The 15314-nt window shown below is 36.4% G+C and overlaps 2 protein-coding genes across 5 annotated transcripts in view; one reads left to right on the top strand and one right to left on the bottom strand.

Moving 5' to 3' along the window:
- Positions 1-15314, bottom strand: part of LOC140668766 (homeobox protein abdominal-A homolog) — a 169107-nt gene that overhangs the window by 65594 nt on the left and 88199 nt on the right. Inside the window, exon 4 of one of the 2 annotated variants that reach the window (XM_072898071.1) lies at positions 5779-5865. The exons of the other annotated variant lie outside the window; for it this stretch is intronic. Coding sequence (XP_072754172.1) covers positions 5814-5865 — 52 coding nt within the window. The 3' untranslated portion in view covers positions 5779-5813. Of the gene's footprint in view, positions 1-5778; positions 5866-15314 lie in introns of those variants that run through there. 2 annotated transcript variants of the gene reach the window in all.
- LOC140668775 (uncharacterized) overlaps positions 1-15314 on the top strand; it is a 185125-nt gene that overhangs the window by 134930 nt on the left and 34881 nt on the right. The window contains exon 1 of one of the 3 annotated variants that reach the window (XR_012047239.1): positions 1244-1388. The exons of the other annotated variants lie outside the window; for them this stretch is intronic. The gene's annotated coding sequence lies outside the window, so the exon portion shown is untranslated. Of the gene's footprint in view, positions 1-1243; positions 1389-15314 lie in introns of those variants that run through there. 3 annotated transcript variants of the gene reach the window in all.

Below are 15314 nucleotides of genomic sequence, written 5' to 3'. Positions count from 1 at the left end.
CTTTCAACGTTTCCACGGGCTGTATCCGACGGACTAAGAGACCGATTTCCGTCGGACGCATTGATTCTATAAAGCTCGAGTCTCATCACTCAGCTGTTATTTGGCTTTTCTTACAAATAGTACTGTCATAAACATGCCATCAACCAATTAACGTCGTACCGACAATAAAGTATGCTTTACAATTGTGCGAATATTTTCACTTATACAATAATATTTTAAAATAAATGAACAGTCACCTTTTCAGATAGCTTCTGCAAATATTAAAAAATTGTTCAATTAATAAACTAAAGTTTCTTTAACAAATTTGCATAAATGTTAAAGATTTCATGCTCTGTTATAGAATATAAAATTTTCTTGTAGATTACATTATTTAAAACAATTCTTTTATATATTTTACGCATGTGATATATTATTTAAATAATTCAGATATTTTAAAACAAAAAAAGTGAAATTATCTATTACCATATATTAATATATTATTAATAATATTAATTAATAATATATTATTATAATACATTATATTAATATATTAATATATCTACAAGTTTATATTAAAAGAATCTGATAGTTTAGAGATGCGTTCGCCAATGGAATTGTATTAAAATTGCTATAATTCCGGGGAATCGTAGCACAACCGACGATCTCTTGCAAAACCATCGTTTTACACCGCCATTTTTAACCATGACTCTAACTATGACCCTTTACGAACACTCTCCTGTCATAAACTTTCGCTCTGTCCCCTTCTTTAAATGTTTTTTTTTTTTCGCCAAGGCTCTTTTTTTAACAACCCTTGAGAGATTCGTAGGCCCTTAGCCCTTTTTAAATCCGACGCAGACCGCCACCGTGAAAAAATAGCCGCACTATTGCAGGAAGTAGCATTCTTTCTCGTAGTTTTAATAGCCAACCTTGGAGTTCCGTGACTGCGAGACTTTTTTTAGGCCTTTTTTTTTAAAAAAAAAGCCTTTTTTTGTGGCTATGTCGATAACAGAAAGAAACGCGACCCTTCAAAGTCCTTGGAAGACAGAGATCTCGCACCCCCTCTTACTACGCTATATGTGTCCCTCTCGGTGTTAAATTTTTTGGCAGGTAAAAAAATCGTGACATTAAAGTTACGATGCGCTGTTGACAGTACAAGAACTGACGTGAACTGCGTTGTTTCGTGCATTTGCTGTTTCGAATTTCATTTTTTTACTGGACGTTCTCGTCGAAATCATGACTTTTTGAATCTTAATATTTCTCGAATCATATTTGTTTAACATTAACGCTGTAGCTCTACAGGAAAAGAGCGAAGAATATAATTATTGTTAACGAATTTGTATCAAGTGTATCTATAGATATTTGGTGTATCTTAACGTGTACATTGCCGTGGAAGAACTCTTTTCACCCAGGTATGATACTTTAATTAAAAATACACCATGGAAAGTGTTATATCTAATTAAAAAAATAATGTTTAAAAATCTTGAGCGTTTATACTTATTAGTTAATAAAAACAATACATTTTAAGAAATAGGAAAATGTTATATTAAATTTTTTTATATAACTTTTTAAGCTGATAAAAAATCTATCACATCTCTTTTAATTACTTTAATCAAAAATAAGTTTTTTGATCATTACAGTCTTTATCTGAGAAAATAATATAAGATACGGATTAATTTGTATTTATATAAGTATAATTACACCAAAAATTATATATAAATTTTACTATTGTTGTCGCACGAGAATGAGACGTATAACATTATCTTTGTCTTTATACATATATATATAAACATTATAATAAATTACTCGAGAGTTTTACATTATCGGATTAAGACATCTGCAAACTGAACCGACAGACGTACGAGAGAGATCATATAAAAGCCGAGGAACGTGACAGGAATTATCGGTGGCTAGAGTAGCTTACCGTATAAAGGTTTAAACAAGGCAATGATCGTTTAAGATTAGCGCACTTGCATAGCGGGATATAGTTTCTTTTGAAATGTTCCTGTTTCGTTGCGAAAATTGCTTCCACAACGATAACGAGAACAAAGAGTAGCTTTTTTTCTATCTTTTTTATTTATATCATTTGCAAACATTTGGCACATATATTTACTAGATTATCCACGAGAGAAAAATTTCCGTTCTGAAATCATCCATTAATAATATTAGATAAAATTATTGTGAACACGAAAAGTCATAGTGCTCCGCCGTATTAATTTTATACCGTTATATTATGACAGTCACATTAATTAATTTTTAATAATTTATCAAATTTTTTATTATATTCATTCGAATGCAAAAAAAAAAAAAAAAAAAGAAAATTGGCTGATTCCAACTCTTCTCACTTATTGCTTAATTAATTTTCAATCATTTTAACCCGACAGATTTTTTTTATCTCACATTTTTTCATCCCCGCGAGGAACGTTTGTCTAGGGAAATAGGAATCGTTGGTCCTGCGCGAACAGGTAAATAGGTATCGATAGATGCATAGAGCCGTTGGCAGAGAGATGCCGCGCCATTCGCGTGTACCCGTCGCTAGGGTGGAGCTTTCCGCGGCCGCGGAGGGAGAAGGAGAGAGGACGAGGACGATAGGGCAAACGAGGAGGAAAGAGCGAGAGAAGGGCTCGCAGAGAGAGCGGTGGTCCATAACGCGGTGGCAGTAACTAACCGGATTCCGGTGGGCTATGCGCGGCAGCACCATCGCCCCATACGGCGTAGAATATGGGGAATCTATGGGCTCATATCCACGACCCAAACTGTACACTAGCCAAATGGACGCGGCAATAACGGCCCGTTAACGCTAATTCGCGGAATTCTGATTGACGACGGCCGCAGGGAGAACGGGTGCGCCCCTCAATTTCTGCCGCAGCGTTCCATGCCCGCCTATCTGTTCTCCGTTGTTGTGCGTTATCTATCTCTCTCTCTTTCTCTTTCTCTTCATTCTCTAAGTTACACCAACTCCCGGCCTGTCATCTCATTGGCGCCAGTGGCGTTAATAATATTTCACGCCAAAAAAAAAATTTACGCGATATGAAAGAAAGAACCGGCACAGTTTGAAAGATGAGTCAATACAAGACAATTTTTATAAATCAATTCCTTACATGTGTTTCATAAAGTTTGCTTTACCCATCAGAAGATAGATTTTTTTTTTCCAGAAAAATAAGATATATACTATACAAACCCTTTTTACAACATTATATTCTAAAAATGTATTTTAGATTACATTTTATAGGAGGTTGCTAACTCTTTTATTGATCGAAGAAGTAGAAGCGATATCATCAATAATTGGTTCGACCTCTCGTGATATTCTCTTGGATTCTCTCTCTGTTCTTTATGGATTTTCTCTCTCTTCATCTCGCTTGATCCGCGTTCGCCTCCTCGTCATGAGTTTGTAATACGAGCTCAAACATGAACCGACTCTCGCAAATGCCATCCCCGAAGTGTAAGCATACGCATACGCATATGTGGGCGTATGCGCAAACAAATGTGACGAAACGTAAATCTATCGACATATAGTACTGCATCAGGACATGGCCACTGCGATATAGAGTGGCCATCGGGATAATGTATATTCTTCTCTGATCCATTTCCAATCTCGTTTTGGCACGTTTTTGTCCGACATTTTTTCGTCATTAACAGGGATATTGTTCTACTGAAGCCTCTTAAATTTAATTAAATTTAATCCAAGGATTAATGAAGGATTGACTCTTTGTCAGAATCATATGATGAGTGAGGGAATAATTTTCAACGCAATATATATTATATATAACTGTGTCCAATTTTTCGATTCGGTGAAATCGTCATTCTAATTGCATTCCTGAGAATAAAACCTATCGTAACGAACGTTGCGTGTGTCCGGACCTTCCAATTAAAGCCGCGCGCTTGCCGCATTTCATCGTTTATTTATAGACGCACAGTTATAGCATGCACGCGCTTTTGCCGTCGGATGCTCACCCTCGTAAACGTGTCGACGTTTCGGAAAATGCATGGCCGCCAGAATTTGCTAAGAGCATAAAATTACGTTTGCACTCCTTTCATTTTGCCACTCGGCACTCTAAGGGTGATGTGTCTGTCTAAAATTAATACGAAGCTAGCGTTAGATCAATGTCAATTAAATGAAATGTTGATCCAACACACACGATTCCTCAACGTTCGGAAGTGGTATAAGATAGTAGGCATAGAGAGAACATGCGTAAGCAATAAACTGTCTTGGATAACATCAAATAATTGCGACTCAAGGAAATGAGATTTAAAATAAAAGAGAAGAGAATAAAAGGAGAGGGTTATCTCCATTCTATCTTCGTTTGAAAAAAAAAAAACGGAAATGATGGAAGAAAAAAGATTTTTAGATTTATATAAATACTATAATTTTATACAGAAATATCTTTTGTGTTTTATTCTTATTAATACTCAAAAAATAAACAGACATAATATTTATACCACGTGAACATAATGCCTTTTATCCATGTGTGATTTTTATGAGACTAAAGACAGAGATAAAACGATTCATGAATTAAATGAGTCCCAGTACAATGAGATTCTCCTGCCACCTCCTATCGGACTAATAATTTCGCGATTGCCGCCGGCTATAGATTACAACTCCCATTTTGGTAGAGTAGCGCAAGTCTCTATTCCCCGGAATATCGTAGGATAAGAGACTGGACCCAATTAAATTGCTAATAACAAGAATTGCCCAACCTCGATCTATCTGCTTCTCTCTCTCTCTCTCTCTCTCTCTCTCTCTCTCTCTCTCTCTCTCTCTCTCTCTCTCTCTCTCTCTCTCGTTCTCTCTTTGAGAATTTTAACCGCGCAACATTTATTCACATACAAACGGCAATAATATCTCATCCGTTAAAACAGTTAAACGTGCTTTGCGCGTCAAATATTTAATTCTTTCATCATTTTACATGCGTGAAAGCGTTTAAAATAATATAATACACGTATAATAAAAATATGTTCACACTGTTTAACTGTTTCCTATATTTTTATCCGCTTGAATTTGTTATGATTAACGCGACATGAGAATCATATTTTACACGATACCCTCGGTTTATACGATTCATTGATTCGCGAAGAAAGTGTTGTTAAATGTCAAACACGTCTAAATCGTTCGATAATCAAGCCTCTTCGTTCCCAGAGCTTATAATAATACTCGAGATTCCACATGTAGGATTACGTAACTAGATAACAAGGTATATTTGTACTAGGTATATTTTGATATATATTTATGTTTATTTTTGTTCGCATACGTTTATTTCTTTTTTTAAGTATAATATCTCTAAATTAATTCTGTCTGAACTGATTGTTCTTATATTCGTATGCGCATATGTATATCATATACGTATATATTTTCTTTTGTTAAAGTTGTCATAAAATCTTTTATTCATATTCATTATCTTATACTTATATATAACTTACATAACTTATATAAGCAATTAAATAAATCACTTAATTAAGATAGAACGTTATAGAATTATAATAATGCATCAGATAAAGCGAACATATACATACATATACATACAACGCACAAATTCGATTACAAAGAGACGTAGAGATTACGACGTACGTTATACATGTAAATATCCGGTAGCGGTAGGCACAAAGAACATTTCACAGTAACTTAAGGCAGGCACGGATACAAATGATTTTCATTAACGTTTCTTACCTGTTACTGTCAACATAAGTGGATATCAAGTTATATATTTTGTGAAACGACCTATAATAGCTGTACAATTGTCACTCGATGACCATCTTCAGCGAATGTATATGGTTTTTTGACCTATACAAGCTTCTTTCTGTTCTCTTCCCGTGTATGTGTGACATCAAAATATTAGATTTCAAAAATATATGTCTCCTTTATGCATAGGTATATTAAGATTTCCGTATTCTCTACAAATATACAATGAAATAATCGTCTTAATTGTTCTCGCAGTTAAGCTGAATGATGAGGATGACAAATAATATTCGGTTTACTTGTTTTGTCTCTTTGAATGCACGTGTCATAATAAAAATTAGCGATTGACAGATCAGGTTCTTTTAGTATTTACATTTACCTACCTAAAGCATCGTCAAATCTTGAGTTGCTGTATCGATGAATTTCTTTCTTCATCGTTGAAGGAAGCATTCCGGATGCATAAGCGAAAGATAATTACATCGCTAAAGTTCATACGAGCGAAATATCTTAGCAGTTGCAAGCGATAAATTAGTTGGAATATTTGACTTGCAAGTAGGCTAAAGTGCTTTGGTTTAGTACAGCTGACAAATGACGCACTCAATTCTGTTTGAAGTCGTTTACTTGAGGTCGCATCAGGCGATCTCAAGAGCGCGCTTTAACAGCGTCGCGTAAGAGTGCCACGAAATCAGATATCTATGCAAAACTTTGTACATTCACACACACACACACACACACACACACACACACACACACACACACACACACACACACACACACACACACACACACATACATCATAACACACATGCGTACGCGCGCACCTGGAAGCACGAGTGAGATTGCCGGTAGATAAAAGGAAGAAAATCAGCGGTGCACGTGCAGGGGAACCCAACTCTCCGTGCCTCGTACTTCTTGTCGTGCGCGCTGGTCCACGTTGCTCGAATGCATTAATCACTTCGATGGCGATGCATGTATCGCTGTCCGCTGCCTTTTACCTCCTCGCCGGAGCTTCTCTCTGTGCGATATAGTCACGCGCAGCACGAAGATATAAATCAGCGAGGTATGAACCGAGGCGAAAACTGCTTGAAACGAATTACTGGCACGAGTTGATTTAGTTTATTGCAAGTTTTTCATGAATAAGCGAATAATAATAATATCAACAGACGATATGTTATATCCCCGCTTCTAATGATCCCGGAAATCGGAAATAACGATCGGCAACCGCGTTCGCAGCAATGTAAATGACTCTCGCGGATATCTTGGAGCGTGGAGGAGAACCAATTATCACCGCTGCAGCTCATCTTCCCTCCCCCTCCCCCTCCCCCCCCTCCGTGGAATTTAATTGCTAACATTATACGCGAAACAACGGAGCGTCTTGCTTGGTTGGTGTGATGCCAGGCGCTTGATACAGAGCACCGGCGACAAAACGCAACGGCTCCGGAATGAATAATTCAAGCCGCCATGGCGACGAGTAACGCCGCCGAGAGTTCTACTCTCGTGCGAGAGAACATCGAGCATTCCTGCACGCATTTGCTCCGCGCGATTATAAATCTCGAGACTGCGGGATTATAGCGAGCGTTATGCACCAATGAGGACGGGGGATGAGATACGCGACCTTGCTTTATTATATTGGCTTTGTCGCCGCCAGTGCCAGTTGTCCTTTTTACCCTCTTCCTTTTTCTTTCTTTCGTTTTTTTTTTTTTTTTTTTTTTTTATTTCCGCTTTAAAAAGCGCGGAGAGAGAGAGAGAGTGTGTGTCGAGAAAATTATTTTTGTATTATTTGAGAACGTGAGACGCTCGACAAATTTTCCAAACAAATATTTCACACTCTCGTCTTTCTGCGAAACACCGCGCGAATGATTTTGCCATCATGGGGACGCCCGTTGACGCGGTATAAAAAATGTAATGTTATTTCGAGTTTAGCCTGATACGTGACTTATTTCGTTAACAAGTTTTTGGTTGCCGGTTGAATATTGAACTGAAATTTCTTTCGCGCATTTCATTCTTAAAACTGTGCGGGTTAAGATACCGAGTGTATAATGGCCATGCGTACACAACTTTATGTAGAAAAGATCAATAGCTTGTATAAGAAAATTATGATTCTTATCGAGCGATGATATAGCTTTTATAATTTATTATAGAGCTCAAGGCACATTTACGTCATGATATTCATTTAGTATATTGCCGCATATATCTTTACGCATATTCATCTCACATTCGCGCGTGTGCGCGCGCACACACACACACACACACACACACACATTCTCATAAAATATGAAATTAATTACCTAATTAAATCTGCAATAAAGTAACGTCCATTTTAACTGTTTAAAGCTCGTATTTCATTAGATATACATTTAAAAATTAAATTTAGCCTTTCCACAAATTCTGAGAGTCACATCTCTCGTGTGTGTTTCTATATATTTAATTAATATTAAATATATGTAATTACCATATTGATTTGGTAATGTGAATGCGAGTAATCAAAAGTCATCAATTATTCGTATTTTGCATTTCTATTTCATAGAGTGCGATCTTATCATTTCTATTCATGAGTACCTTGATCGTCTGTATTGCAAAATATATTCTTATTAGAAAAATTTTCAAATTAAAGAATTATAAATATATGCATAAACCAAGCATTCATATACTGTGGTAGAAGCCAGAAATTGACAAAGGTAATATATTTGTCGTTATCAATTTGCATCGCTTGCATATGAAATGTATAAAAATAGATCGACAAATCTCGTACGTATCTCGTTCAATTACGTTTTGAATAAAATATTAATGATAATAAACAAATTTTAATATATATATTTGTGTACGCGCGCGCGACGTTAAATATCATAAGATAAAATTAAATCGATATGATTTTGCCACGATAATAATAAGACGACGTCTCTCTCGTTACTGAAAAAGAGAAAGATATAATAAAGCAAAAACGAGCTATTTCTCTTATCAATTTTCGGCTTTACTTCGTAGATGGAATGCTCTTTCTATATATGCATATATGTATATGCCGTTGATCGAAATTCAAGTCTAGAGTAGCGCGTATCCAGGGGCGCCCAGTGAACGTCTGAGTATATCAACAGGCCTGAAGCAATTCTCCCTTAATAAATAATCGCGTTGCAATGGTCTCAAGGATAAATCGAGCGGGGCAGGCTCATCCGTCTGCGACGGCGAGCACGAGAAAACTTATAGAGGCGTTAGGCTACATACATACAGCAAGGAGGTTGACGCTGTTTATGGCGGTTCGTTATACACTGACGAGATGTGCGAGGAGGTTATATTAAGGTGGTGGATACGCGACCAGACGATATCTAAGAGGGGCAGTAGCCGTCGTAATTCACGAGGGACCAGTGCGCGCCTTTCGCGCCCGTTTTCTTGCCGAGGTGACACTGCTGTTGGTGTACTCGTTCGTGTACCTGGTGTTCGCGTTGGTCGAAGGTAAGCCCGGATCATATTCTTAACGAGAGTGCTTTACGATCCGAAGGCCCTTTATCTACGGTGCTGTTGTTGGCGTTATCCACAACCGAAAGAAAGTAAAGAAGGCGGGGCGGGAAAGAGAGGGAGGAGGGGGAGAGAGAGAGAACCCGGAGAGCCTCGGTAAGGTGGCCCTGATGTATCTCGCACTTAGCTGTCCCGTGTCATGCCATGGCCGGTTAGGTTCGACTTTACGTTTTGTCACGGCCGTGTACGCGGCCGTTGTTCGAGATCTCGTTCGTTAATAATTGTCATTGTTGCTCGTTATACATACAGAAACGAGGAAATGATAGTGAGCACCCTCATTGGTATTGGTATTTAATAGTGTTTACGAAAGGATAGGTCGATCTGATAGGAAAATAAGACACGTTTCGCGAGGGAATCTTCCAAATTAGTTGGAAATAAATGCAAACATATAGATAAAATACAAATTAGCTGGAGATTTGTGTCGCTCGTATTAAAAGAATTTGGAATATTTTTCTGCGTTTTTAATCTACTGCTAATAAACGCTTCTTCCAAGAAAATTAAGATTTTCGCAATAAGACAATGGAACTTCTTTCAAAACTTCTCGGAAAAGATCGACTCGACTTGGCTTGACTTCAATCTGACAGTCGTTTAATTCAATTGCTTCGCAAGAACAGTTATTTTGGTGTCATTGACATATGGCATTTTCTCATATGTATCTAATTCATACAGTGGATATATTGTTCTGAATATTAAACTCATATGAAAGACAGCTACTTACGGTAACTCTATTTTTTTCTTTTTTTCAGTATAATTTCAATTATACTAAATTCATTTCGCTCGCGTGATTTTTACTTATATCTCTATATTCGTTATACCCATCTTATTACTATATAAATTACAAATACACGATACTTATTTTTAATAAATATTTTAAACGTATGTAATTACGATTTAGTTGCATTAAAATATTGTACATCGTTGATATATCACGTGCGTCCAATAATTATGAGAGACACGTTAATATTGTTATCTTTACACATACTGTGTGCTTTTATCAGCTTGTCAATTTGTCTCGCTCGGCTATGATTTTATTTAAATAAAACGTTCGCTCGGAATACGATGCGAAAAAATAATTCAATACACGTACAAGTACGTCGTTATTATAATTATACGTAAATGAGACGATTACGTGTTCGGTCATGCAAAAGACAATCAAAAACGCATCGAGAGAGAGACAGTCTTTCGTCAGTATTCACTTACTGCGTCTATCCTCGTACGTGTCATACTTATTGTTAGTTGTTAGTGCAAAGGCAGCCGCGACAGGGCCGTTAACATTTTTCTCATAAATATCTATAATTGCATCTTGAGAAACGTTGGGTTATTCGCGAACGAGTTTCTCGTAAATTAAAGTGTGCGGCCAACAACGACAAAATCTAGAAAATTTGAATTTCTTCTCCTTTTACGCGCACGCGCGAGTTAACTTGGGAAGATCATTCACCTTGTACACGTGCATGCGGATAAGATCCCATGAATACATACCTAATGTTAGCTAATTTGCATATACGAGGCAGAAATCTATCTATATATATTGTATGTGTACACACGGTGAATCTAATTTATAAAATTATATTTCTAAAATCAATTGGAGAGAGAGAGAGAGAGAGAGAGAGAGAGAGAGAGAGAGAGAGAGAGAGAGAGAGAGAGAAAGTCTCAATTAAAATAAAAATAAAATAAAAATTTTAATAATAATTTTAATGAACCTTAATCTAATATTTAAAAAATTAAATTAATATTAAAAAAGCTATATAATTATATAATATTCTTAAATAGGAAATGTGTACGTCTGTATGTGTGCGCGCTATGATATATTACGTAGTGGCAAAACTGTTTTTCCATATATTATGAAGCGTTTCAGTTGCAGAATTCCCGCTATACATAGATACATAAATTTAATATAAATTTAATATAAGGTGCGATAATTGTTTCTTTCATTCATACATTTTTTTTACATTTTTAATATAATTTTCATGAAATTATATTTATCTTAATCTCTCTTTCATACATTTATACATGAAATATAAATGCACTTGTTGAAATAATAAAGAAATTATGTCGAGGATTTGTATATTTCAACCAAAATTTTTGCTTTAATCTATATCAATATTTCAATAATAAAACATAAGCTCGATAAAATTTCGATTATTTCACTTAGCTACGCTTTATAAGGCAATAATCATACGACGCTTTCTATGGTAATGGAGTATTTTCGGAACACCCTGTACGTATATGTACTCTCCAAGCAGCCTACGTGCGAGCAATGGACCGACAGAACATCGCTCACGGCGCTCCCTTCGTCCTAAAGCGCTATGTTGCAGAGTTGGCGAGGGGGAGGGGGCACTTACTTCGTTCTCGTGCTCTTGTACCTTCGTTATCCACTCCCCATTTATCCTTCATGAGATCCGCGCGCGTACGTGTATGTACGCTATCCTCTCCTCTCCTCTCCTCTCCTCTCCTCTCCTCTCCTCTCCTCTCCTCTCTCTCTCTCTCTCTCTTTCTCTCTATGTAATCGGAGAGCTGCGAGCGTCATTACGTTGGAACATTTGAAAACCGAGTTGGCGGAGTTGCGGGCCCCGAGATAGTCCGCCGTAAGAACGAGTGTCATTCTCTCTCTCTCTCTCTCTCTCTCTCTCTCTCTCTCTCTCTCTCTCTCTCTCTCTCTCTCTCTCTCTCTCTCTCTCTCTCTTTTAGATATGGCGAACAATATTCCCCGGTTTTATGAAAATTCAAAGAGGCGGACCTGTTGAATACTACGAAAAGTTCGGTCGTCAAATTCTACAAACTGTGCGCCCTTGCAAACTTTCTTAGAGCTAATCGCGAATAGATGGCTTTTCCTTCGCTAGTTCTAGAAAAGCTCTAATGTGCATTTCGACTATAAAGCTGCTAGTAGAATAAACGAAAGATCGAGAGAGAAAGAGAGAGAGAGAGAGACACGCGCTAATGCAAGAACTTTAATGCAGCTGACATACATTTTGGCGAGATACCCGAAGGAGTTGCTTCCAAAAATTCCGAATGCACAATAGCGGATAATTTCGAGATTGTACATTTATTTCTCGAGACGTGTTCAGTCATCGTCGTCACGTTGCTTAAGTGCCAACAGGGGTTCAGTATGTTTTTACGGCGGGATAGCAACACATGAATGACGAACAAAACCACATTCGGACTTATACTTTCTAATGTTGGCTACCGGGCTGTTAGTTTACGAGGTAATAAAATTCACGTCACAATACTCTAAAAACCATCTTGTGCGATAGCTCGATGTGTTACCGATGGAAACAATACCACTTTATATGATGGATTCAAGCAAGTCGTAAAATTAAAGAACAAATTTATGACCATTTCGCAAAATTTAGGCTTTAATGCTTTGACTTCCTGGCTAGTTATAATGTCCTCGTTACATCTACCGATAATTTAATACTATTGAAATCATATCAAATCATTTTATGCATCTTTCGAGATAATAAAATGTACAAGATAAAATTACTAATTATTTTAATGTACATGGAAAAATATTTTATTATAAGCAAAATATTATAAACGAAAGAAATATATTATATATTTTTATTAGTTATATATTACATATATTTTATCAACAAGCTACGTCACAGCACCAAACATTTAAGAATCTTCAAATATAATTAAATTTAAAATATATTTAAATTTTAATGTAATATTTTTAGATTCACGCTGGGAAAGTTATTGAAAATTATTCTAGTTTCAGTATGATTTGACAACAAATCAAACTTAACGACAATGAAATGTCGCACGCAGGATTAGAACTGAATTACCACGTCTTATTAAGACTTAAATTAAACAGAGGCAGAGATAGAGGGGGAGAGAATTTTAGAAAAAGAGAGATAATGTAAGCGATTGAGATCGAGAAAGCAGGGATGGTGGTGCATTCAGGCATTATGGCCGCCGCTCCTTGAGTTTGGAGGGTCCGCGATGAACGGCTAGCAAGGATGTAGAAGGTTCCAGCACAGTTGGAGGGGAGTTGCGGATCGAGAACATCCATCTTCCCCCGCTACTCGATCCCTCCTCTCTTATCCTCCATGCTCTGCTCTCTGCAACGTACAGGGTTCACCGTACCGACATACATCTCCTGTCCAAGAGAGAGATAGAGAGAGAGAGAGAGAGAGAGAGAGAGAGAGAGAGAGAGGGCGAGGGGAAGGGAGAGAAGGAAGAAAGACTCCCTTCGTCTGCTCCTTTACTTAAGTTAACTTTATACTCCTTCCGTCTCTCCTTCGGTCCTCCCGACGGACCCCCTTTTTTCTTACGATACTTTCTTTCTTTAAGAATGAGAGGCAAGGGCTACGAAACAAGCATCGGCGAAGAAAACACAAACTTAATCCTACACGTGATTCATCTGAGCAACCATAGATCTGGATTATCTCCCGTCATCTGCATATTTACGAGCATCTGTCCTGTTCTGATTGCGCGTGCTTCACGCGATCGTATTCCAGCGTAAGAAGTGACACTATCGAGGTGATAAATCGGCAAAAGCGAGACGTCGTACGGTGTTATTTTTGAATTGCCTACGAGACGAAGAAACTCTGTCACTCGACATTTTGTCTCCGACAAACACTTTTTCAGTATAATGGAAAAATATCTGTCGAATGTATGCATATTCTCGGTAGTAGTAATATTATAAAAAAACATAATTCTTTGAAAAGCTCTCTCTTTATCTCTTATGGAAAATACATCAATTTAATGTGATTTAAGATGATTGAACATTATAAATGAAGTTGAACGTACATGTACTGCGTGTACAGGAGGCATATATTTCTACCATAGTTGATTCGATCGTAAATGGTTAGGGTGTGTGAAGTTAGCACCCCGCAATTTTTATAGTTCTGATTAGAGTTCTAACTTCTTCTTAAAGACTTAAACTCTAATCAGAACTATAAAAATTGCATTTCGGGGTGCTAACTTCACACACCCAACTGGTTATATGATCGATATTACGTTATAAGTTGCCTGCGGTTTGAGTAAAGTGAAATCATTCCTTAGGAAGAAAAACGTGATAGTTCTTCTTATCTCTCGTCTCTGTCTTTTCTCTCTTTCTGATTCTACCGCCAATCGCTCGCCGCCGCAGTTCTTTGAATACCTATGGTCTCCATCCTGCACCGAGACTGAATATCGTTCAAGACTCGACTCTCTCACCTGCCGCGATGATGATCGCTGATTAATTCGCGCTCGATCTTTGTGAGTTATACGTCGGTCGACTATCCGCAAATTACCTATTCATCACGTAATAGCAGCGACGTGCTTCGAGACATACTAAGTGGCCGTGTTCTCTCCTTTCCATCCTCGTCCCTCACGACGCTTTTCACATTTCTTTGTCGACACTATATCTCTCCTACCAGTTCTCTTTTCATTTATTTACTCGCCTTATCCACGCCTTATTTTTCAGTCTCTTTTTAGTCAAAATTAATATTGTTAATCTTCTACTGACAATGAATATTTTTTCATCAAAAGTTACTGAACATTTAACAACTTATTGAAAGTGATTTCTTTTTATTGGTATTTTTTTATTTATCAATTTAATTGTAGTTTTATATAAAAAGGAAAGAAACGAAAGTTTCGCAAAAACATAATTAGAAAATAAATTATTATATATTGTTTACCAAATTTCAAACAAAATATGATAGAAATATTATAAGAACAGAATAAATAACGTGTTTATGTAAAACATACATATATAAAAATATATTAAATATATAATAGTGTGTGATATTTGTATATCAGTACAGATAAAATATACTACTTTAATAATATTATTATTTAAAATAAATAAAAGCTGACCCTTTTGTACGATGATAAAAGAGTTTTTATTTTTTCAATTTAAAGTTTTTCTTTTTGTATTTTTTGAATATTCTTTTTGAATATTCTAACTTTTTATTATGGTTGTTCGATATAAATAAGTTTGGGTGTCATATTTCATTGTCAATGAGGAATAACGTTCGAAACTCTCGTTAAAATATAATGTTTATTTAAAACACGTATTTTATGTACTCATATTTTAATCGATATATATTTTTTTGAAAGAATGAATTTAAAAGTTTTAGACACATCTTGAAAATCTGAAATAATTTCTAATTAATTTAAACATATTTATAACATTTTTCGATGAATTTAATTTAAATGTTATAATTTA

This window comes from Anoplolepis gracilipes, chromosome 8, assembly GCF_047496725.1.
Source record: "Anoplolepis gracilipes chromosome 8, ASM4749672v1, whole genome shotgun sequence".
Lineage (NCBI taxonomy): Eukaryota > Metazoa > Arthropoda > Insecta > Hymenoptera > Formicidae > Anoplolepis > Anoplolepis gracilipes.
Note: the sequence above shows the minus strand (reverse complement) of the source record. Positions and strands in the feature narration are given on the sequence as shown.